This window comes from Herpailurus yagouaroundi, unplaced genomic scaffold (genome assembly GCF_014898765.1).
Source record: "Herpailurus yagouaroundi ecotype Mexico unplaced genomic scaffold, PumYag 557, whole genome shotgun sequence".
Classification (NCBI taxonomy): Eukaryota; Metazoa; Chordata; class Mammalia; order Carnivora; family Felidae; genus Herpailurus; species Herpailurus yagouaroundi.
Window position 1 is genome coordinate 1772237 of NW_024412774.1, and position 24508 is coordinate 1796744.

Genomic DNA, 24508 nt, shown 5'->3' on the forward strand with positions numbered 1-24508 from the left:
AACTCACGGACCGCGAGATCGTGACCTGGCTGAAGTCGGACGCTTAACCGACTGCGCCACCCAGGCGCCCCTAAAAGTTTTTTTACATTAGTGGTTTCACCGAGTTTAAATAAACCAGTGTACCTGTAGAATGGAATATTATGTGGCCTTCAGAATGATGTAGATCTATATGTACTAGTATAGAAAGGTAACCATCATAAATTACTAGGTTTTGAAATACATACACAAGGGACGCCTGGCTGGCAGGGTCGGCAGAGCACGCGAGTCTTGATTTTGGGGTTGTGAGTTCCAGCCCCACATTGGGCATAAAGTTTACTGGAAAAAATAAAAGTTAAAAGCACACACATGCAGAACACCTAATGTGATCTCATTTGGGTAAAAATTTGATGCTACTCTATATATGGATGTCAAAAGGTTTAGTATAGCAACAAATTTGATCAGTGGATGTGGCTTGTGGTTTCTACATTAAATATTTTGTAATGTTTGAAAGTCGTATTATCTTTTATGTTTGCAATCAGAAAATAATGTTAAAAAACTTCTTGAAAACATGACTTAATGGCTACATAGCATTCTATTAAAGATATTTACGTTTTCATTCCTTCCTGTTTGATGAAAATTTTGGAGGAATGCTGTTTTTTGAGGGCACTGATTTATTTTAATGAGAGCAAAGTAGATTATTGGCCTTTGTGGCCTTAGGCTTCCAGTGATGCGTTGTTGACATACAGAATTGCTTGGCAGGAGGCCAGACCCCAGCACTGGTTTGTGGTGCTTTCCTAATGCCAGAGGCCGTCCCAACCTTCTTGGAAATGCATGCTTGAATAACTGGTCAGAAATTAAAGTGTTGGCCATCCCCTCTCATCACTTTTGTTAAAATTATTCTTTACCACTTAGTCCTCAGAGAGTTCATAGTTTGTATTTAAACAGTTAATGCTCTTTTTGATTTAAAGACCTTTCTTTATTGTAAACTAAATCCCATGTGTGTGTACACTTTCATGCAAGTCAGGTTTTGGACTGTGTTAGCTCGGTTAAGTGTATTTGTTTTGACACTTGCGTCATTGTGTTGGAAAGAATACTGTACGTTTCCATATGTTTGGGTCATTTTACAGACAACACATTGCCCCCACCAGATACATACCTTATTCAGGATTGTCCTGATAGTTTTGTACCTTTATTCTTTAGAGGAACTGGATTCTCAGTTTATCAAAGCTTCCCATCCTTTCATTGGATTTTAATGTATGTTCAAGGAAGGATTGACAACAATTTCCACATTCCCATCCAAAAACATATGTCTTCATGTATTTAGGATTTGTGTTATGTCCTAGACATTTAAAAAATTTTTGTTTGGAGTTGCAGATAGTTTGAATTTATTTATGAGAATTTATTTATTTTGCTATTAATGGGATTCTTTTCTTGTATTTAGTGACAAGGTCTTTTAGCTCAAAATAATGCTTTTTCCACATTATGCTTTTCGTTTCTTCTTCTTCAGTTGTGTTAGCCAGGTTTTTCCAGAATAGTGTTGCATGGTGGTTGTGGTGGAGGTCCTCCCTTCCTGGCCCCCATTTTTAGTTGGAATACCTTTAGTGTTTAATATGCTTGCTTGCTTTTATTTGAGATATATCTCTATTGTTCATAGGTGGCCTCCTAGTTGTGCTCTTTGCTAAGAACACTATAAGGAGAGGCTGTTGAAGTTTGCAAATGCTTTTTAACACGAAACAATGCTCACAGGATCCCTTTCCCCTTATAATCCATCGTATAGAACAGTCCCCTGGAATTGGGATATCTTCCTTTGTATTACTGGAATGGGCTAGACTTTTCTAGATTGGATTTATTAAACATTTTTGCATCTAAGTGCAAAAAACTGTTTATTGAACACCTATGTGCCAGTCCTGTGAGATAAAAATACAATGGTGGAAAAAGGCAGCAGAGGCTTTGCCCTCAGAGACTTTGGGTTTAAGTGCAGGCACTCTCAGTTCTACTAGGTTCACGCATCTTCAGGCACATCTCTGATCATATGGGTAAATTGTTATTGTTGGCCTTTCTGGTCTGTCCTTGGACAGGCTACCCCCTCAGCCCCAACATTTCATGCGATCGTTTCAGACAAACCTTTACTCGGCTCCTTTGTGATGCTTTCGTCTCAGCTACCTCCAAACCTGTATCTTCTGTTTTCTTCAACGGTAGGCGTGGCTGTTGCCATGGAGGCAGAAGCTGGACTGGGGAAGTGGGGGCGAAGTGGGTAGAGCAGTTATGCTTTTGATTGGCCAGAGGCGCTGTCACAGGACGAGTTCACCTGAGATCTGGGTCTTCCTGAGGGTAAGGTGAGTATGGGACCCTGGCAAGTACTAGCACAGCACATCTGGCCCCACTCTGAGTTGCCCTTTGGTCTGTAAACAGAGTGAGTAAGGGGTAAAGGTTGGGTCACTTGGCCAGGATGGCACCTAACCTCATCTCACAAGACTCACCTGCTGTCAGGTACCGCTGTAGGAGTATGTCGATCAGTGTCTCCTTTTCCGGAGTTTGACTCTTGAGACAGGATCTGTGCCCCGTGTTAGGACCATAGTTATACAAGAACACGTTAGCAACATAACACTTTTCTGACATGTGCTTAACACTTTTCTGACATGTGCTTGTCCCTTCCCATGGCTCCATGTGTAAAATGGCGTCACCTGCCATCATTTACTGCAGCAGCTCTTTAGTGCTGCATGTGTTACCTTTTATAAACTGGAAATTAGGTGTATATATAAGGACTTTATTGTAGTGGGCACCTGACTTTTTAGCTTTTTTTTTTTTTTTTTTAACGTTTATTTATTTTTGAGACAGAGAGAGACAGAGCACGAATGGGGGAGGGGCAGAGAGAGAGGGAGACACAGAATCGGAAGCAGGCTCCAGGCTCTGAGCTGTCAGCCCAGAGCCCAACGCGGGGCTCGAACTCACGGACCGCGAGATCGTGACCTGAGCTGAAGTCGGACACTTAACCGACTGAGCCACCCAGGCGCCCCATAGCTTTTTTTTTTTCTTACTAATATTTTACCTACTTGACTGTCCTTAAGTGGAGACTTGCTGGTTCAAAAGGAATGGGCATTTTTAATGTTTTTAAAACATAGGCTGAAATGGCATCCAGAATTATGGTTCATGCCTGCACCAGCCAGCTTCTCACCAACATCAGTTTTTCTTTTTGATTATTTTTGAAATATCTGCCCATTTGATAGGCCAAAAAGGTGTTGACTGTAATATTTCACATTTCTTTGATTCCGATGTGACTGTTGGAACTTATCACTAATTTTATGAACTGTATTTTTTATTTTCACGGGTAGACATTTCTCTTATTGGTTTCTAAGAGCTTCTCACATTTGAGATATTAACTGTTGTCTATGTTGCAAAATATTTCCCCCCTCTTCTTCTGGTTTGTTTTTATTTTGGTTGCATCTTATAGCACAGAAAATTTGTACCCATTTTTATTTTCCCATCTGCTGAGTAGTGAGTGAGTGGTCTTTTGGTGGGCTCTGGCATTGGAATTATGCTTGGGCCTTCTCCTTCCTGTCCCTGTTCTTTGCTGTTGCACACAGTGCCTCTCTGAACACACTTGAGATCTGTACCTCTGTGCACATGGGCAGACAGGTCTATCAGTTAGATTTCAGAATCCCTAGGATAGGGGATGACCTTACAATTATGTATTAATAACTGCTGGAGATCTGGGGAGTATATTCAACTTATAGCTGCAATTTCCTTATGTGATTCTTGGTTTCAGAAGTTCCAGACTTGATTCTTTGGGGGTTTCTAAATTGCCTGCCATCTGGTTTAGAATATGACCTTGGACTCCAGCAGGGTGGGATAGGCAGGGAAGGGAGGAGACCCCCTCAGTGTTAAGGTGTCAGGGTTGCGTGAACCCACTCAGTGGGCAGCACAGTCTCTAAGGCCTCTACTAGTGCTTTTGTTTATTGTTTTGTTTTAACTTTGAATTTATTTTTTTGACTAGGTAATACATGCTCATGGTAAAAAATAAATAAATAAAAACAAAAAACAAAAGGAGACTATACAGTGAAAAAGTAAGTTTCCCTTCTTTCCCTGGCCCCCAGTTCCCTTCCCCAGGGGTGATCACTATTAATCACTATTACTAGTCTCATATATATTCTTACAGAAATTGTCTAAGTAAATACGTCTGTTTTTATAGTTTCTTAGAATGCTGTACACATTTTCGTGTCCCATTTTGCACTTAACTACGTTAGAGGTCATCTTATATCCATTTATTTACAATTGGCTCATTATTTTAAAAGGTTTCATAATCATTATATGAATATGTACTATATTTTGTGCATTGTCAGCACTATTCAGTGACTATATTCTTGGACATATATGATTATGTATTTCTGGAATAAATTCATGGAAATAGAATTTATAGGACAGGGTGTGTACATTTAAAATTTCAAGAAGTTATCCAAATTGCCCTCCATAAAATCTCCATTGCCATAAGCATTATGTGAGTACGCCCATTTCTTTTTCATACAGATACTTACATTGTCCATTTTTACAATTACTCTGTTCTCAAAGTCCTTTTTTACTCTCAGATCTGAAATGAACTTCCTCTGCAGTTGTGGGAAGGAGTTGTTAGGGCCTGATTCTTTTTTTTAAGTTTTTCCTGTTAAATTAAAAAAAAATATATATATATGTATATGTATATATATGTATAATGTTCTTGCTGACCACAGGCTGTTCTGTTGCCCTTGTTAGAAAATCTTGAGCACATTTAAAGAACATCAAATTTGTTTACTCTAGTCCTGAATTTCTTGAGAAAAGAAATGAGTGAATTTTTGGTGTAGAAGTTGGCGTGTACCTTGTGATTGAATTCTTAAGGGTGTTCAAACGGTAGTATTATTAATGAGTAAGATGTCCTCCATCTCTTTTCTGTGCTCTGGAAGGGTTTTTATAACATGGTGAACTCATTGCTCATGGAACTTTTATGGAAGTTGCTCCTTAAATTATTTCATCTTTTTAAATTTCTTCCCTAGATTTTCCTCTGCTTTCTGAGTCAGGTTTGCCTGCCTGTATTTTCTTGGAAAAATTATTGACTCTCTGTCAAACCTTTTCATCCTACAGTTACTGTATGTAGTTTTCACCTGCTGGTGGTTTATGCTTCAAATATATGTGTACTGGGAGGAAAAATTACCATAGTAAACAAGTACATATATGAAGTCAAAGTTGTCCTTAATAGCTCTCAATTTTATCGTCTAGTTAGAAGAGCCCTTTCCTGCTCCATAATTCTAAAAAGTAATCTTTTATTTATTTTATTTTGATTTTAGTTTTAGCATTTTTATGTATGGTATGACCTTCTCCCCCCAAGTGAAAGATTGGCTAGTTTTCCTACCACTGTTTACTGAAGTAACGTGTGCCTTCCTTACTAGTTTGTAAATGCCACGTTTCATGCCACTGCCGGATACTTGACTACGTGTGGTCAACTTAGACCACAATTCCTAAGAGAATCCACTTTCTTATCATAAGTTACAAGTGGGTCTTTTTGTTGTTTTATTTCTTAGGTTTTGATGGTGTAAACAACCATCATTGTTATTTTTATGTAGTCTTTCTCCTTCAGGCATATTATAAAAGAACTTTCTTACCATGAGATTACGTGAAAATATTTCTTAAATTTTTTGTATGGATTGTTGGTCTTTTGATATGTGAATTTTCAAAATATTGACCAAATGGAACTCTTCCAGGTCAACTTTGGAACCATTGCCAAGTTCCCCAACATTAATATTCTTTGAAGTTCCATTAAATTATATAGATTAACTTGGGGGAGGTTTTAGAGCTTTAATATGCCAGATCCATACATCTCCCATGATTATCCTATGTCTCTCCATTTACTGCCTTTTATTATTATAATTTGTAATCTTATCCACGTGGATGGTATTGTCTTTCATTAAATCTTCTCTGTCTTTATAATGGCAGTTCTCTTCCCACTATTTAAAATTTTTAATTGCTGATACATATTTAGGGAGCCTGTTGTAAGTGATTTTCTTATTAAATTATTGTCAGGTCTGCTTCCATTGATTCACAAAATCTGAGTGAATGCTCTTACATAAAAGAGAATGATAGTTTTAGATCTTTCTTTATGCCTCACATTTTTCTTGCCTCGTAATTGGCTGGAGCTCTGAAGAATAGTGTTCAACAGTGATAGTGCCAGAGATTTTTGTCTGCTTTTATAACTGAATTTGATCTGTGGTTTGTTAATGCTAGTTTTGTAGTGGCTTTTTAAATTATTCTGATTTCATAAAGACAATGGGAAGGCTTCCTATTTCTCTTTGTTGGTTTATGACCTGGGAATTGGCCTTTTCTTGAAGGCGATATATAAGTCCTCACCTCTCATGCTGTCTGAATTCACAGCCATTTGGAGAATTAATTCTCTAACACTCTTTTTACATTTCTTCCATGTTTATTTGTCCATATATTTTTGTCTTTAAAATGTCTGCAGGTCCCTGGCATTTTGACTCTGTTCCCGGGGAGAGCTGCTTGTTCTGAAGTTCTGGAAAGGATCCTCTTCCCAAACAGGTGATTTACATACCTGAAGGTATCCTGTCACCTCTGAGAAGTTGCACTAGCGTCTTCTAGGGGACTGGAGTTTGCTCTGGGATATGAATGCCAAAGAGCAATCTTGGGCTTCCTGCCCTTTCATCTTTGCCATTCAGGCCTGCTGGGTTTGAGACCTCTGCCTTGTCAGGGGCAGTCTCTCTGTCCCTCTTAGCCAAGCATCACTCTAGTCCTCAGAGACTGGATACTTGTCCTTTTCCTTCCCTGGCTTTCGAAGTCTTCTGCCTGGCAGGGTGCCATCTCATGCCCTCTCCTCTGTTGTCACCCGTCCTCAAGGAGGGCAGGGCAGACAGGGAGGCGGTGCTTGATTGCTGAGGGTCTTCCTGATGGACGTGTGTGTGTGTGCGCGCGCGCGCGAGTGCGTGTGTGTGCTGATGCTTCAGAGGACAGCGGTGGGAGAGAGCATGTGTGGGGGTGGTGTTTGTGCGTGAGCAGAACCGAAGCCCATCACTGCAGGGGGGAAAAGGGCATGGCAGAGTTTGCTACATTTATTCCCCAATGATAAATGAAACACCTTGTTTTCTCTTTAAACATTAAAGAAAGAACTTTAATTTTAAACTTACTGGTTTTCCATTTAAAACAAAAGCATAGAATTTTTGCTGCATATTGTTTTGTTCTTCCTTGGAAGTAAAGCCAGAAGTACAAAACTGTCAGGTGAATTAATTCACCCACCCAAACCTAAATTTCTTTCCCATAGTACCTACCTTCTTGTACCATTTGTGGCTGTCCACAGAGGGAGATGGTTTAGGTAACGGGAAATGTATAGCCTTAATTGGTTATGTTAGAAAAAAGATGAAAATCAGCTTTTAAACTCAGTCTAAGAGGTTTTTCTAAAAAGAAGGGGCAGATAATAAAAAGACAACTAGGTAAATAAATGCAGCAATACAGAGGATTATCAAAGCTGGTTCTTTCCTAGAGGGGTTGGTAGAAAAGTGGGCAGGTGAGGGTGGCTGACACACCAGAATGTTCTTTGGAAGCAAGGGCATAGAGGTTAATCCAGGATGTTCTCTCTCCCCAGAAACTTAGCTGTGCTTCTTCAGCCATGTAATAATGCGTGCCTACATCTAAAACTTATTATGTTTATTTATTTATTTGTTTGTTTACTTATTTATTTATTCATTTATTTTTAAAGTTTATTTATTTATTTTTGAGAAAGAGACAGCATGAGCAGGGGAGGGGCAGAGAGAGAGAGGGAGAGAGAGAAAAAATTCCAAGTAGGCTCCACGCTGTCAGCACAGAGCACCATGCGGGGCTCAAACTCATGAAACTGTGAGATCATGACCTGAGCCGACACTAAGAGCTGGATGCTTAACCAACTGAGCCATCCAGATGCCCCTAAAACCAGTTTTTAAATGGGTTTATGTCTGTTAATTTCAATCTGTTCTACCATTGTTGGTACCTGACTTTGTGCCAGGCAGACACTAGAGGATACAAGTCTGGAAAAGTGAGTCTCTAATCCCTTGAGTAGAGTTTATAGTTTAGGCTGCAGAGAGGGGCAAGTTAACTGCAGCATTTAAGAATACATGTGAGGAGTGCTTGCAACACCTGAGAGATGGATAGTGCAGCTCAGGAGACCTATCGGAGGAGGTGGTGTTAGCAGAGCCCGAGGCTGGGGTTCAGGACAGGCACTCGTCAGAAGGGTGTGCGGTGCCGAGGGAAGGGGTCCTGAGCAGACCTGCAGACTCTGCCACTCTGGCCAGTAGAACTTTCCACAGTGATAGAGATGTTCAGAAGTCACCAGAAATGGTAGGTTTGGCCCTCATTCCCTGTATCCCCTTTAACATTTTTGCTGAGAACAAAAATCAACCTCCACTTTTAGTAATGCCTGGCACCTTGAGCATTGTGGGCATTGAGTTGGTAGGCCTTTTAGGTATATTAGCTTATTTAATCTCACAGTTTTAAAAAGGGTTGAGGGCTGTTGTTCCCTGGTGTAGATAAGGGGACAGACTCCAGGATGTTGAGTAGTTGCCCACAGTCATGACACCCGTTAGTAGCAGAGGAGACTCTCAAACAGTTTTGATGGTGCCCAGAGGTCATGCTTGTTACCCCTGTGGGAGGCTATGTTCGTGTGCTGCGCATGCATCTGTGTATTGCGAGTGTGCACATCTCTGCCCCCGTGGTTTGTTCACAAAGTGTTGTTGATGCCCTTGTAGGGCAGCCCCACACTGCTGCCTGATCCTCAACTTCTGGGACATGTGTGTATCTCCTTGCAATCTACAGGTCCCTGAGTACTGACTGTCACAGCCTGCTGCGTCTTTCCTGTTGACTCATGTTTGGTTCCTCCAGTGAAAATCTCACTTAGAAAAATGCTGCCTCCAAAGTACTTGTCTGCCACCAAACCCAAGAAGTCTTGGGCCCCAGATGTGCATGAGCTTGACAGTGACTTGACTAAGGAGCCGGATGCCACCATAAGAGAAGGTGCAACTGACCCTGAATTCTTTCATCAGAGGTTTCGGAATTTCCTCTACGTGGAATTTGTTGGGCCTCGGAAGACACTGTTCAAACTCCGAAACCTCTGCCTCGATTGGCTGCAGCCAGAGACTCGCACCAAGGAGGAGATTATCGAGCTCTTGGTCCTTGAGCAGTACCTGACCATCCTTCCAGAAAAGATCAAGCCTTGGGTGCGGGCAAAAAAGCCCGAGAACTGTGAGAAGCTAGTTACTCTGCTGGAAAATTACAAGGAGATGTATGAACCAGGAGGTGAGGCACGGTGGAGGCTGTTGGGGAGCCATGATCTCCCTGGGGTTCACAGCCGCAGCACCATTGGTAGTCGAGGCCAGGTCACTCTCTTCGTGGGGTGCCAGCCTGTCATAGGATGTGCAGTGACACACCCCTAGCCCCTCTCTACTACCCACAGGATGCCGGTTGCACCCCTCCCCAGCTGTGACAGCCAGACGTGATGTTACCACCTGTCCCCGGGGAGTAGAGCGCCCCAGTTAAGAACTGCCGCCTTAAGGTGGTGTGGGTAGGAAAGGCACACCTCAGTGAGGGCCTCTGTGAGGAGCTGACAAGCCTCTGTGCACCTCACAACCCTGGCCTGGGCTCCTTTTCATGACACAAAGGGTGTGTTACCCCAGAGAGCTGTGTGTGGCTGCTGTGTGGAGAGGAGGTGAGGGCGGTCGCAGCCACGTAGCCTGCCCAGGCGTGGTAGGAAGCTGAGGAATGTGGGGATCAGATCCCTCCAGCTTCCCGGGGAGGCAGGGGGTTGCACGGTTGGGGCAAGGGCAGACTCCACTCGGGGGAGCTATTTTGAGAACACAGGCGAGAGGTGATAGAGCATTAAGTCAGTGTCTGGTCCTCTCAGATGACAACAACAGTGACCTCCGCAGCGAAGACAGCATGAGCCGGAAGGGAGCAGAGTCCCCACCGCCACGTTCTGCGTCATCATTCTGCAGTGAGTAACTGTGTCAGGTTACGCCATTGGGGCAGACTTGGGCCCAGCTTCCCCGGCTACCAGCTCCGCCCAGTGCCCAGAAGTGTATGGTGGGCCTGGCACCATCAGTGGAGACAGCGGTGCAGATCTGAGGGGAAGGACAGTTGATGATGGAATGAGACATTTTTATATCCAAGCAGACACCAGTGTCTGGTGTGAAATATAATTTTTTTTTTAAATAATGAGAAAGTATTTGAAGCTGTTTGAAATTGGCCCAGAAGGGGCAGAGTTCATCACTACTTTGCCTCTAAAACCTGTTTTAGGGGCGCCTGGATGGCGCAGTCGGTTAAGCGTCCGACTTCAGCCAGGTCACGATCTTGCGGTCCGTGAGTTCGAGCCCCGCGTCAGTCTCTGGGCTGATGGCTCAGAGCCTGGAGCCTGTTTCTGATTCTGTGTCTCCCTCTCTCTCTGCCCCTCCCCCGTTCATGCGCTGTCTCTCTGTCCCAAAAATAAACAAACATTGAAAAAAAAAATTTAAAAAAAATAAAAAATAAAAAAAAATAAAACCTGTTTTAAGGTCCTTCAAGAACTTTTAAAAAGGAAGCTTGCTTTTGGGAGGGCACGTGTTTTGTCTCTTTGGAGCAGGGTCATGTGCACATTGAGACTGGCAGGCGGGTCTGAAGTCATGGTCCAGAGTGTGGGGCTGATGGTGTGGCAGCCAGCAAACAACAGAAGTGTCTGCAGGGGACCGGCCTCTAAACCACGCTGTGGCGCTTGCTTTGCCGTCCGTGGCACTTGGGCAAAGCCTCCAGAAGTGGTGTTCTGGGTCCAGGGTAATCAAAAGAGCCCAGGTCATGCATGGGAGTCTGGAGACCTCAGTGTGGGATCCATCTCCTCAAGGGAGGAGGGGGATTAGGGCCCCCATCCTGCATGGCCCAGAACCGTGTTAACTCCTCCATGTCTGGCTTTCTCAGGTGACCGGGACCGGGACTGGGACCAGGAGTGGGACCGGGAGCGAGACCGGGACTGGGATCTGGACTGGGACCGGGACCGGGAGCGGAGAGGCAGGAGCAGAGACCTGGGGTCTCGGGACCGCTGGCCATACCCCAGGAACCCCAGAGGCAGTATGTCCCATGCTCGGACTTCCCTGGTGGGCGTGCAGGGCCACACCACACCCTGTCCCTCTGTGACGCCTTGTCTCTTCCCAGGACTTCCTCAACGGGACCTTTCCCTTCCTCTGATGGAGAAAACAACTTTTGCGACAGAAAGAGAACGCAAACGTAGGGATTCTGTGATGGATTATGAGTCAAGATCCCAGGTATGCTTAGGTCTCCTCTCTTTCTGGAAAGGCCATCTTCATTTCATGGCAGAGAGGCCTTTCTTTCCCAGGAGGGTATGCTCATCCACCCTTAGAATCCCACCTGGGTGCGCAGAGGGGCACTTCTGCCCTGCATGGAGCCCAGGCCTGTCCGCAGAGGTGGCAAGTGGCTGGGGTGACTCCTGCCTACTTTCTGATTGACCCACATTGTCAGAGGAGCACTTTGCCATCCCACGACTGTGGCGTGTGGTACGTCGGTCATGTCGGTGGTTCCCTATGGAGCCAGGGAAGCAGAACCGTTGCAGGGGTCTTTCTGGCCCACTGCAGGGAACCAGGGAGGCTGTACATCCACACAGCACACAGGCAAGAGAGAGCGAAGGCTCTGGAGCCAGCGGGGGCTGGGTGTGAGGCCCAGCTCTGCCACCTGCGAGGTGTGCAGCCTTGGACCATTTGCTTGACTAAGCTGAGCCTCGGTTTCCTCGTTTGAAGAATGGATGCAGTGACTGGGCCAGCGGGCTGCTGTGAGGAGTGAGTGGGATTCATGTGTATCCAGGAAGGGCTTAATGTGATGCCTGGCACGCTGTCGGCACCGCCCGCGTGCCGGCAGTTCTGGCAGTGGTTGTAGGAGGCGGTATGCTGGGGAGATTGGTGGAGGGGAAAGGCCTTGGCATCTGGGCTGACCTGTGTGGAGCAGGGTCACTCGTGACCCAGCATTCTGAAGGGGAGCCGCAGCCTGGAAAGGGCTTTGAGAGGAAGGGGAGCCGGGTGCGAGGAACCGGCATCTCCTTTTAGCACTAAGGACCTCACCCAGGTCAAGGAGTGACGTGGTGTCTGAGGTCGCCTGGGTCCCCACGTGCCCTGGAAACTTCAAGCCTTAACGACAGAGAGGAATTCAGCAGTCCCACAAATAAGCCTTCGTGGGATACCGTGTGATGCTCGTTCCGCAGAGCTCCGGGAAGGAAAAATTGAGCGCTGGGAAGCAGTTGTCCCAGTGGTTTGGATTTGGATTTGAAAGGAAGCATCTTGAAGGCAGTAACCCTTGACTTCTGAAGGCCAGGTGAAGGTAGGGTCAGGAGGTCTCCGGCGAAGGCCCGGGGACAGGAACCAGACAGAAAGGCCAGGCAGGCGGGAACCCCGAGGGCAAAATTGCTGAGTCAGCCACAAGGTGGGGTTGGGCCTGGCTGCAAGGGTCTTGTGTCCTGCAGCCGAGCAGAGAGCTCAGGTCAGTCCCCAGTGCACTCCTGCAGTGGCACTCAGAAGTTGGCATCAGCCGATGGAAGGCTTCGGATCCCACCCTGAAATCTCTGTCACCGGTCCCCTGTCTGGGAAATAAGGAATGCAGGTGTGTATGAGAGGGAGGAATCGGCAGTGTCCAGATGTTGGAAGCAGAGCACCCCAAAGCAGCAGTTACAGGGGAAGGGATGCGGAGGAAGGTGGGTAGGGTCGGAGGTGACTGTCCCTCCAGCCCAGATGTCCTTGTCCCTTGTGCCAGGGAAACTAAGTTTGTGACACACTTAGTTTGCTACTAATTTTGTTATCTTATTCGAAGAAACCAAATTGGCCAAAATTTTAGGAATCTAGACAAAAATACTAAACAGACTCACTCTTAAGCTTGGTTTTTGAAAACAAAAAGGCTCTGTGATACGCCCTTACCTCCGAGAATGTGGTGCGGTGTGCATGCACGGCTTGCAAGCCCTGCTCCGTTCCCACTTGTCTGTAGAGGATGAGCGATACGAGCCGTTGTTTAGGGGGTGTTGAAACAGTCATGAAATAAAGATGAGAGGAGGTTGCTAATTGGCTTTTGTCTTACTTTGCTCTTTAAATGCCTTTCCTCGACCCCGGTGAGGGTTGGCTCCTGGTCAGTGTAGGCCGAGAGTCTAGCCGCGGCGGGTCACTCCTAACCCGGCATGCCAGGCTGGCGGCAGGCAGACGAATGGTATCGTGAGGCACCCAGAGCAGGAAGTCCTCATCCTTTTTTAGCGCCGCATGTAACTCTCTGAGCTGCCTACTCTCCAGGTGTCACCCATTCGAGTGGAACTCGGTGGGCGCTCCTGCAGGTTGAGGTGCCGTTTTGGCTGCAGATACTAAGTGACGAGCCACTATAGGGACGCCCACTTATGGAGATTAACTTTACCTTAAATAAAGCATTGTTTTTCTTTCATAGAACAGCGTAGTTCAAAATTCAGTGTGCTCTTATTTTACTCAGGCAGACAGAAAGAAGAGTGTGAAAAATAACCCTTCCCTTTTGCCTTTGCCCATGGGGTCTCTCAGCACTGGGGACGGTGACCTTTCTGACTCCCTGAGCCTCCCAAGTTCTTGACCTCCTCTGCTCTCTCTGCTAACGCCCCAGGGCAGGAGCCCTGGTTTCCTTCCTCTCAGTACGGATGTCCTGTGTCCCTGCTGGCGTAGCAGAATACGCCAGTGCTGGGACTTAGGACATACTGTCGCAAACCTGAGCCTAGTGGAGCTTTGGCTCTTGAGCTTGCCACCGGACAGGGGCTGGGCAACCAGCAAAAATGATGCCAGTTTGCTCTACAGGGTGCCTGTCCCGAGTTTTAGAGCCTCCTGAGCTTCTGTAGCTTGTGCGTCATTCTAGGCCTTCTCAGCCCAGACCCAGAAAGAATTCTAGTTTTGAAACTCTGCTCAGTTTTGGCTGTGGCTTTTGCTTTTCATCACTAGATGTTGGAGTTGCATCAGTGAGGCCTTCCTCTAAATCCCAGTGTATGTGCTGGTTTATCTTGTCGTGTGTGCCCTCTTGTTTCCGCATTTCACACGGCTGTGTCCGTGCCACTTCCCAGCAAGGAGCTGTAATAAATTCAATATCAAAATGTCTTTACATAGTAGTTTAGTAATTTACATTTTTTTTTTTTTTATGTAATTCTTCTTGATGTTTGAACAACACGTCCCATTGCAGAAAACCCTCACCTGTAATATCGCAAGGCGGGTTGATGCTGACTCTCCCATTTTACAGATGAAGAACCTGAGGCTTAGAAAGATTTCTGTTCCCAAGGTTGCATGGCTCAGAAATGGTACAGTCCTCCTTTGGTCCTTGAGTTTTCTCTGGTTCCAAAACCTGTGGGCTTCCCACGGTGCTATGTCCATCCTTACATCCATCTCCAGGCCTCCGTGCCATCCGTGGTCCCTGGGACAACACTTCCCTGAGACTGCTGATGTCCTAGGGCATCAGTAAGAAAAGGTACTGTGAGGTCCTGCATAGGAGACTCTTCCGAGTAATTCAGGGACTTGTAAAATGACTTTTAGAGACGTGTTCAGCAGGTGGGAAAGTCAGCTATAAAATGAAGGCATTCAGTGCTTCAGGTTCCATCGGGGTTATTTGGGACATCTCCACACCTGGAACAGCACAGCATGTACCCATGTTGTGCAGTGAAGGTGAACACAGGACACAGTGGGACCGCGGAGGGAGGCTTAAGTCCCACCTCCTGACCAGACGCCTGCTGAAACATGTTTTCCGTCCCTGCACATGCCACGCATAGTCCATGTTTGGCCTGTTGAAGCTCTCACACCACCGCCCCCTTTCTCTGTGTCAGAGTCTTCCCACTTAAGGCCCCACTGAAGTTCCTCTACCAAACCCATTTAGCACTGATTATCTGTACCCCACTTTATTGTTTATTGTTCTCTAATTGTTTCATGAGTCTTTTCTCTCCAACCAAATTATAAGCTGCATGAGGGCAAGGAATGTGTGTCATACGTCTTTTGGATCTTCCTCACAGTCTAGCACCAAGGTAGGTACGCAGTAGGTCCGTAGTAAAACTCGCCCTGGATCACTCAGAACCCCAGACACTGTGCGCACTTTCTACATATCTGTGTGTGTAGCGCCCGTATTGCCAGCATTCTTCTCTCTTGGGCACCCATGGAAGGACTCCATCGAGAGGTCTGTGTTTGGTATTTTAGGATGCCGTGTCATACCAGGACGTTGTGAACCTGACCGAGGACAGGAAGCCTCAGAACCCGATTCAGGACAACATGGAAAACTACAGGAAGCTGCTCTCTCTGGGTAAGCAGAGAGACCCAGTTACTGGAGCTTTTTGTCACCTGACTCTTAAAGCTGTAGGACATTAGACTCTATGTTAATATGTTTGGATTTTAAGGGTGATAAGAAGCCTTTGGAATATTTTAAGCAGAGAAATAAATGATGAGATGTGTTTTTGAGAAATCATTCTGGCTTTGGGTATATTGAGTGTATTGTACAAGGTCGTGGAGAATGGGGAGATGGCTCTTGCCACGAGTTGGTACTTTTTCTAGAGAGGTGGCAGTGAGGATTTTTAAATACCTACTTAGAATGGGATCCTGAGTTCCAGTTTGGACTTCCCTTGAAGTTGGCTAGCATAGTGGGCAGTTGGCTGGCACTGAGGGGAGAGAGCTTTGCAAGGCAATGGAGCCTCAAGGAGCTCTGGTGTTAGGGGAACAGCTGAGGAAGAGTCAAGAAAGAGGAAGAGAATCATGGAAGCCAGTGAAAAAGAGGGTGTCAGGATTTAAGTGTTCATTACAGGAAGGTGAAGACTGAAAAAGGTGCACTGAATTTCAGGACATGGTCTCTGTGCAGATTTCTAGGTGGAATCAGGAGAATTAGTTAAAATTCAGGTAATAAGTCATACAGAGAAAGACAGATACCATATGTTTTGACTCTTACGTGGATCCTGAGAAACTTAATAGAAGACCATGGTGGAGGGGAAGGAAGAAAAAAAGTTAGAGAGGGAGGGAGCCAAACCATAAGAGACTCTTAAAAACTGAGAATAAACTGAGGGTTGATGGGGGGGGGGAGGGTGGGTGATGGGCGTTGAGGAGGGCACCTGTTGGGATGAGCACTGGGTATTGTATGGAAACCAATTTGACAACAAACTTCATATTAAAAAATAAAATTCAGGCTAGAATGGGCTGAGGAGTGGACAGTAAGGACATGGGACTGCACATAGAAGACACTCCAGGAGTTGGGCGTGGGCCACCTCCTGTTTAGTGGTTCCTAGGAAGGTAGGCACCATCTTACGGTGATGAGTCTTGTGCCCAGCTTGAGCGTAAGCTGTCATATCATTCTTGTGAACAGGGGTTCAGCTTGCGGAAGACGACGGCCACTCCCACATGACACAGGGCCATTCATCGAGGTCAAAGAGAAGTGCCTACCCAAGCACCAGTCGAGGTAAGCACGAGGCAGGTTGTACCTAGTGGCCATTTGAGTTAATGAGATGGGAGCCGTACATACGTTATTGGTAGACCTGTTAGATTTTATATTCACACCATCATCACAGAAGTCTCAATGTTACAGGTATAGGAATTAGGGAGTATTTACACTTGGGGTTTCTTTTCAGGTCTAAAATCTATGCCTGAAACCAAAAAGTCAACCCATCGGCGGGGAATTTGTGAAGATGAATCTTCCCACGGGGTGATCATGGAAAAATTCATCAAGGACGTTTCGCGCAACTCTAAATCAGGACGGGCAAGGGAATCTAACGATCGGTCCCAGAGGTTCCCCAGAAGGCCAGACAATGATTGGAAGGAAGTTTCGTTCAACAAGAGGGAGTCGGTGATTCAGGAGAGGGGCTATGAAGGGAATGGCTTTGGGGGAGGCTTTAATTTTAACTCGAGTCTTGTTTCCAAAAAGAGAGTTCTTGAAAGAAAAAGGCGCTATCAGTTTGACACAGATGGGAAGGGTTCAGCTCACGAGCAGAAGGGCTATGCAAGGAAGAGACCTTTTGAATGTAGTGAAATGAGAAAAGCCATGAGCATGAGCAGCCTTAGCGCCCCCTCCTTCACTGAGTCACAGCCACTTGATTTTGGGGCAATGCCCTATGTGTGTGATGAATGTGGGAGGTCTTTCAGTGTGATTTCCGAATTTGTCGAACATCAGATCATGCATACTAGAGAGAATCTCTATGAGTATGGTGAATCGTTTATTCATAGTGTGGCTGTCAGTGAGGTTCAGAAAAGTCAGGCTGGAGGGAAACGCTTTGAATGTAAGGAGTGTGGGGAAACCTTTAATAAGAGTGCCGCGCTTGCCGAACATCGGAAAATTCATGCTAGAGAGCATCTTGCAGAATGTAATGATGAGGAGTATGAGGAGCCATTCATGCCTAGCCCAACCTTCAGTGAGCTCCAGAAAATATATGGGAAAGATAAATTCTATGAATGTAAGGTGTGTAAGGAAACCTTCCTTCATAGCTCTGCCCTAATTGACCACCAAAAAATCCATGGTAGAGATGACAAAGATAATGAGCGTGGGGAAGGCTTTAAACCCAGCCCACCCCCCAATGATCTTCCGAAAACGTATGGTAAAGAGAAAATGTATGAATGTAAGGTGTGTGGGGAGACCTTCCATCACAGCTCATCCCTGAAAGAACATCAGAAGATCCATACTAGAGGAAACCTCTTTGAAAGTAAGGGTAAAGTGTGTGAGGAAACATTTATTCCTGGTCAATCCCTTAAAAGGCGTCAGAAGACGTACCCAAAAGAGAAGCTGTATGACTTTACAGATGGTGGGGATGCCTTTAGGCAAAGCTCAGACCTCAGTGAGCATCAGAAAATTCATTCTCGAAAGAACCTCTTTGAAGGCAGGGGGTACGAGAAGTCTGTCATTCATAGCGTGCCCTTCACTGAATCCCAGAAGAGTCATACTATAACAAGACCACCTGAAGATGATGAGGACCAGAAGGCGTTCACCGTCAGCTCTAACCCTGATGACAACCAGAAGGTTCCTCCTCAAGAAAACGTCTATGAGAGGAAACCATATGAGAGGTCTGTTATTCATAGCTTAGCCTTTGCTAAGGCTGAGAAGAGTCACAGTGCAGTGGGGCCCAGCAAACCAAAAGTGATTGCAGAGTCTACCATTCAAAGCTCAGGTGTTACCGAACACCAGAAAGCCCATGCTGGAGAGAATACCTCTGAAGGAAAGAAATACGAGAGGTCTGTTATCCATAGTGTAGCTGCTTTCAAACCTCCCAAAAGTTGCGATGGAAATGAAGTCGTTGAATGTGAAGAGAAGGGAGAATCCTCCACTTCTGTTTCAGACCGTCATGATAAGCAACAGAAAACTCCTGCCAGAGAGAACCCTAATGAAGGGGGTAAGAATAACAACTACAAGGACTCTGTCATACAAAGTGTATCCCATATGGAATCTCAGAAAAGTCCAACTAGTCAGGGATCCAGTGAACTTAAGAAGGATGGCGAATCATCTACTCCCACCTCAAATGTCCGTGAACATCAGAAGGCTCGTTCGAAGAAGAAAAACATTGAGCGTAGGAACTATGAGACCTCTGTAATTCACTCCCTACGTTTTGGTGACCATCAAACATTTCGCCCTAGAGAGAAATTCTATGAATGTCCAGAGTGTGGAGAATCTTTTGTTCGTAGCTACGACCTCACTGAGCATCTGAAGATTCACGATAGAAAGAAGCCCTCTGGAAGTAAAAACTACGAACGTTCTGTAATTCGCAGCTTAGTCTCTACTGATCCACAGACGAGTTACGCTGAGCAGCAACCACAGACAAGTTATGCTGGACACTCATCACAGATGAGGTACTCTGACCAAGCAGCGCAAACGAGTTATGCCAAACACCCAGTGCAGACGAGTTACTCTGGAATGCACATGAGTTACGCTGTACAGCCAGGGCACATGAGTTACACACAGCAAGCAGCACAAACGAGCTACATGGTGCAACCGACACAAATCAGTTATGACGAGGAGCAAGCGCAGACAAGTTACGCTGAACAGCAAGTACGCAACAGATGCAGGGAGTGTGGGGAATGCTTTGCCACCATCGGAGACCTTGGTGCACATCAGAAAATCTATGCCCGAGAAGAATTCCATGGTCGGAAGCTCTTTGGAGACACTGTTATTCAGGGCATAGGCCTCGAAGGGCCTCGGCCGGAAGAGCCTCGGCAGAATGAGCCAGATGAGCAGGACGAGCAGGACGAGCCTGAAGATGCAATCTATGGCTGTAAGGACTGTGGGCTAGGCTTTGCGGATCGCGCAGACCTTAAGGATCATCAGAAAGTTCATGGCAGAGAGTATCTCATTGATAGTCGTGAGTACACCCATTCTGTAATCCACACCCATTCTGTCAGCGAGTATCAGAAAGATTACATTGGAGAGCAGCTCTATGAATGCCCGGCATGTGGGGAATCCTTCGTTCATAGCTCATTCCTTTTTGAGCATCAGAAAATCCACGAGCAAGATCAATTTTATGGCCAAAGAAGGTATGATGAGCCTTTTGTGCAGCCCCTGGTCATCAACCCACGGAGGCCTCGTGCCCCACAGAAGAATCCCACTGCAGGAACATCCCTTCAGTGCCACGTGTGCGGACAAGACTTCATTCATGGCTCTGTCCTCGGTGAGCATATGAGAATTCACACCAGAGAGGATTTACCGGAACAGGGCCAGAGAAGTGAAGATGCAGTGAGTCCAGGCTTAGCCCTTACTGAGTTTCAGAGAAGTCAAACCGAAGAGAAACACTATGAATGTAAAACATGTGGAGAAACCTTCCTCAATCAGTCAGACCTTAGGGAGCACATGAGAATTCACGAGAAAGACGAGCCCTATGATTATGGGGCCTCTTTTGTTCATACTTCATTTCTTACTGAGCCCCCCAAAAGAGATTCACCATTCTATGAATGCAAGGACTGTGGGAAGTCCTTTATTCATAACACCGTTCTCACCAAGCATCAGAAGCTTCATCTTGAAGAAGAGGAAGAAGAAGGAGCCCAGGAGGTGGAAGCCAATGTCCTTGTTCCACGAGAAGTGCTGCGGATCCAGGGGTCAAACGTAGAGGCTGCTGAGCCCGAGGTGGAGGCTGCCGAGCCTGAGGTGGAGGCTGCCGAGCCCAATGTGGAGGCCGCCGAGCCCAATGGAGAGGCCGAGGGACCAGATGGGGAGGCTGCAGAGCCAGATGGGGAAGCCGAACAGCCCAACGGAGAGGCCGAACAGCCCAATGGAGATGCTGATGAACCAGACGGGGCAGGGATCGAAGACCCAGAGGAAAGAGCTGAAGAGCCAGAGGGAGATGCTGATGAGCCAGATGGGGCAGGGATCGAAGACCCAGAAGAAGAAGGCGAAGATCAAGAGATTCAGGTTGAGGAGCCATACTACGACTGCAGGGAATGCGGAGAAACCTTTGCTTCCAACTCTGCCTATGGCGAGCACCTGAAAACCCATGCCAGGGTGATAATATTTGAGCCTGGAAATGTCTATGGGGAAAGCTCCCGCTACACTGAACATGCCAGCACCAGCACCAGCGACAACGACAGGGCCGATGACAAGTATTTCAAGTGTGATGTCTGTGGGCAGCTTTTCAGTGATCGCCTGTCCCTCGCTAGACACCAGAATACTCATACCGGCTGAGAACATAAGTATAAAGGTTAGGAAACCTTCACTTAGAACTTGACCCTTACTAAACCAGAGACTTCAGACCAATCCATAACAATGTCAGAAGAAACTTACCTTGGCACGTACACACCTGACTTTTAACATCAGACAACTCAGACTAAAAAGAAACCAAAGGTGGAAACTGCTTTGGTCTCAGCTCTCCCCCATCTAGCTCTCCCCCATCCAGCAGTCTCCCATCCAGCACCAGTGTGTGCATATGGGAAAGCTCTAGCACATACCTTGCATCTGAGTGACCTTATTGAGGGAAAACCCCAGGGGTTTTTGAGACTACAGAAATCGCCCCAGTCAACTGTAAATGACATTTCTGTAACCTATATATAATGCTCCCTGCAGTGTATATAAAATAGCATATCGTAGCAAAACAGTAATCACATATCTTTGGATTTGATATGATATACAGTTACAGTTTACTGTGCAGAGGTACCTTACCTGGTACTCGGATTTTTTTTTTTTTTTTTTTTGGAGGAGGAAGAGAGCAACAAATTAGAATATATTTCTAAGCATCTTAGATTCTGAGGAAGACTTCTTGTGCATTATTTGGACCCCATTGGTATCGTTTCGAGTAATTGTGTGTCATTCCTTACTCTTAAGTATTCCTGTACAAGTGTAAGCATGAAAGGTAAAATGTCTTTTATTCTTTGCTGTTTGAAAAGAGAAGTGTTTTGAACTTCCTTTTCAGCCATTTCGTCAACACCAACACTTTGGAACCTAATGCTGTGTAAGCCTTTACAATATGTGGATTGGCCTTTTGTGACCCAAAGTGGTTGGTTGCCACATTGTACCTTGCAGTGGTTCTCATGCTAAAATATTACAAGTTTTGTTTTTTTTTTAACCAACCTGATGTGTGTTTGATAATGAATTTACAAAAACTGAAGCTTTTCCCTATAAATCCTACGTTTTTGCCTTTAAAGAGTGGGTTGCAACCATCACTAGATCACAGTAGTGCCTACTGACGGTTGAGAACCAGAGGGAGAGACTTTTGTGTTGTAAATAAGGATGCAGGCTAACAACTTCCATCACTTCCTTTGTGCGCTTCCTGCCTTAAGTGACAAGTAGCATCGTGGCTTCAGTAGTGTGAACTGCCACAAGTCAGTCTGCACCCTGGGTGCCCAGGAGCTAGTATCCTTAGAGCTTTCTATCACTTACCTGATTTCTTGTCTTCACCTGTCTGACCCTCCTCCCCCATGTCTAACTTAAATTTTAAAAATTAAAAAAAAAAAAAACACAAAAAACACAAAAAACAACAAAAAAAGCTTTCTTTACAGTCAACTTAAGCTTAACATGGACTCAGGTTCCCCAGCAGCCTTAATTTGTTTCCTTACCATCTGTTCCTCCCTCTTGCAGCCCTTCTAAGTATTTCCGAGCTATCTATCCACTAGTGTCACGTTTGTCGGATCACCTCAGTTTTCCATTTAATCACAAATTGACCTCATAGCTTGAGGTTTCCTGTGTCCTGTTCTGTGGACCACCTGTACTCCTTTTGCTTCCCCTCCCCTTGCATAATGACTATTAAATTTTTTGGCTTTGAGTTGGCTGGAAAAAAAAAATTAAAAAAAAAAAAACCTTAGAAGTGGATCTGTAGATTAAGTGAGCAAAAGACAACAGCAGATAATTTGAGCAAGCAAAATTAACCTATGTGCTGGGGGAACGTGTCTACATCTTCCTCTCCTAGATCCGCGTGGTTAGGGCTTGGGGAACGTGTGTCAGAGCTGCAGGGAATGCCAAAGTTGAGGAAGGCTGTAGGGTTGAGAGCACGAAGCAGAAATGAGGAAGCCAAAGAAGGAAGTCCTAATACATCGCCAGATCTAGGAGGGTGGGGAAGCAGACAGAAGGAAAAATGGGAAGCAGGGCTGGGAAGCCCAGGTTGGTGGGAATGAATTGAGCCGGATGTCCTGGGCAGTGAAGAAGGGGCCTTTTTGGTATAGGTGAGGGCCAGCTGCATCGAAGGACCTGAGGTTGGAATGGACAGCCAAGAAAACAGGAGAATCGAGGCCCCACAGCACAGGAGGGGGACCCTTTAGATGGGAACCAGAGTTATGTTATCAGGGTGAACTTGGGTTGATCGCTGTTGGCAGTATTAATTGGTAGAACCTTTTCAGAAAACAACTTGCCAAATGACAGGGTGTCCATTCCAATCTCATGTTAGTGAAAAATTAGGAATGACATAAATGCCAAAACAATAGGACGATTACATGAAGGTATTCATGGACTGTATGCAGCTGCTTAAAAATGATAATCGAGAGTTATGTAGCAACGTGGAAATATATTTACGGAATATTAAGTGGAAAAAGCAGGACACAGAATTATATTTATACTACAATTATAACTGATTAAAAATGTATGCTTATAGTCAAAAGCTGTTGTGTTGTTGTTGTTGTAGGCTAATAGTTGAGCATTATTTTCTTAAATTCTTTGAATGTTCTTTATAGTAGTGTTACTAAAAAGTTTATAATCACGTTTCCATTGTGAACATAATTTGAACACATCATCAGACACTTGGAAAATACAGAAAAGTGGAGGAAAAAAAAATCCATATTCCAACCTTCCAAAGACAGATACACACTCTTCAACATCTTGTTTATTCTTGTTTCTGTGCACAGGTTTATGATTATAACTGTGTCAAAACGTGTATTCAGAATAGCCGTTATGTTACCTTTGTGGAATTATGGTTAAACACTTTCATCTTAATGTTTTCAAATGTTCCTTATGATAGTGTTCTTATAACAAAGTTTATTATGTTTGTTTCCATTACAAGCATAATACATACCCAGAGGAAAATTTGGAAAATATAGTAAATTAGAAAAGAGGAAAAAGTCACCCATATTCCCAACACCCAACAACTACTGTTAACATCTTGATCTATTTCCTCCATCTTGTTTTAGTGCACAAGCTTGTGATTATAACAGTGTTAAATATGTATGCATAAAGTCTAAAATGAAAAAAATACTGAAAATAATTAAAATAGTGTTGTCATTGTGGGATTATGGTTAAATATTTTGTCTCAAATTCCTTGAATGACCTTTGGTGTTTTGGTATTAAATCTTGTGTATGTATTTCTCCATTACAAATATAATACATACTCATAGCAAACTTTGGAAAATTCAGTAAAACTAGAAGAAAAGTAATTCACCCATATTCCCAACACCCAGCAACAGTTGCTGTTAACATCTCGGTCTGTGCACCAGTCTATGATAATTAGGGTGTTAATGATAGGTATACATAGAGTCAAAGATGGGAAGAAATATGGAAAACAATTAAATAGTTGTGTGGTCGTTGTGGGATTATGGTGAAATATTTTGTCTTGGTTTCCTCGAATGGTCTCTATCATAGTGTTTTGGTAATCCACCTTTATTACATATATACCATTATAAACACTGTATGTGTTCATTATAGAAACTTTGAAGTTACAGAAATGTAGAAGAGAAACTCACCCATATTTTCACCATCCAAAGACTGTGGTTAACATCTTGATATATTTTCTTCATCTTGTTTCTGTGCACAGGTTTTTGGTTTGTTAATATGGTTGTGGTTGTTCTATCTATCTGTAATAGTGTCAACAATAAAAATAAAGTTAAAAATAAGATATTGGTCAGTCTCCTCTTTTGTCCATTTTACAAGTTTGGGGTTGGTAAATATAGTCTTTTGTTATGACCAGAAGTCCAAAAGCTCAGTGTCTCCTTAGGCCCTTAAGTTTGGCTTACAAATCTTACTCCATTTTTAAGTATTGTATATCTCAACAATTCCTTTTAAGAGTGCATGATTATGCATTAAAATTTTTTTTCTATGTTTTTATTTTATTTTTGAGAGAGAGAGAGCAGGGGAGGAGCAGAGAGAGATGGAGACA

At 44.8% G+C, this 24508-nt stretch overlaps 1 protein-coding gene and 1 long non-coding RNA gene across 5 annotated transcripts in view; one reads left to right on the plus strand and one right to left on the minus strand.

Moving 5' to 3' along the window:
* Positions 1–24245, plus strand: part of PEG3 (paternally expressed 3) — a 33300-nt gene extending 9055 nt beyond the window's left edge. For 3 of the 4 annotated variants that reach the window (XM_040465345.1, XM_040465346.1, XM_040465344.1), the window contains 8 exons: positions 6464–6540; positions 8800–9279; positions 9884–9973; positions 10927–11076; positions 11161–11270; positions 15183–15285; positions 16333–16425; positions 16595–24245. In XM_040465345.1, the coding sequence (XP_040321279.1) occupies positions 8886–9279; positions 9884–9973; positions 10927–11076; positions 11161–11270; positions 15183–15285; positions 16333–16425; positions 16595–20619 (4965 nt within the window). In that variant the 5' untranslated portion in view covers positions 6464–6540; positions 8800–8885 and the 3' untranslated portion in view covers positions 20620–24245. Of the gene's footprint in view, positions 1–4019; positions 4044–6463; positions 6541–8799; positions 9280–9883; positions 9974–10926; positions 11077–11160; positions 11271–15182; positions 15286–16332; positions 16426–16594 lie in introns of those variants that run through there. The other variant, XM_040465347.1, reaches the window with a different exon arrangement.
* Positions 10189–10634, minus strand: LOC121023501 (uncharacterized). The gene is made up of 2 exons (XR_005787436.1): positions 10520–10634; positions 10189–10266 (listed from the first exon to the last, which is right to left on the minus strand). It is a non-coding gene; the product is annotated as an uncharacterized LOC121023501 (long non-coding RNA).
* Positions 24246–24508: the final 263 nt, after the last annotated feature.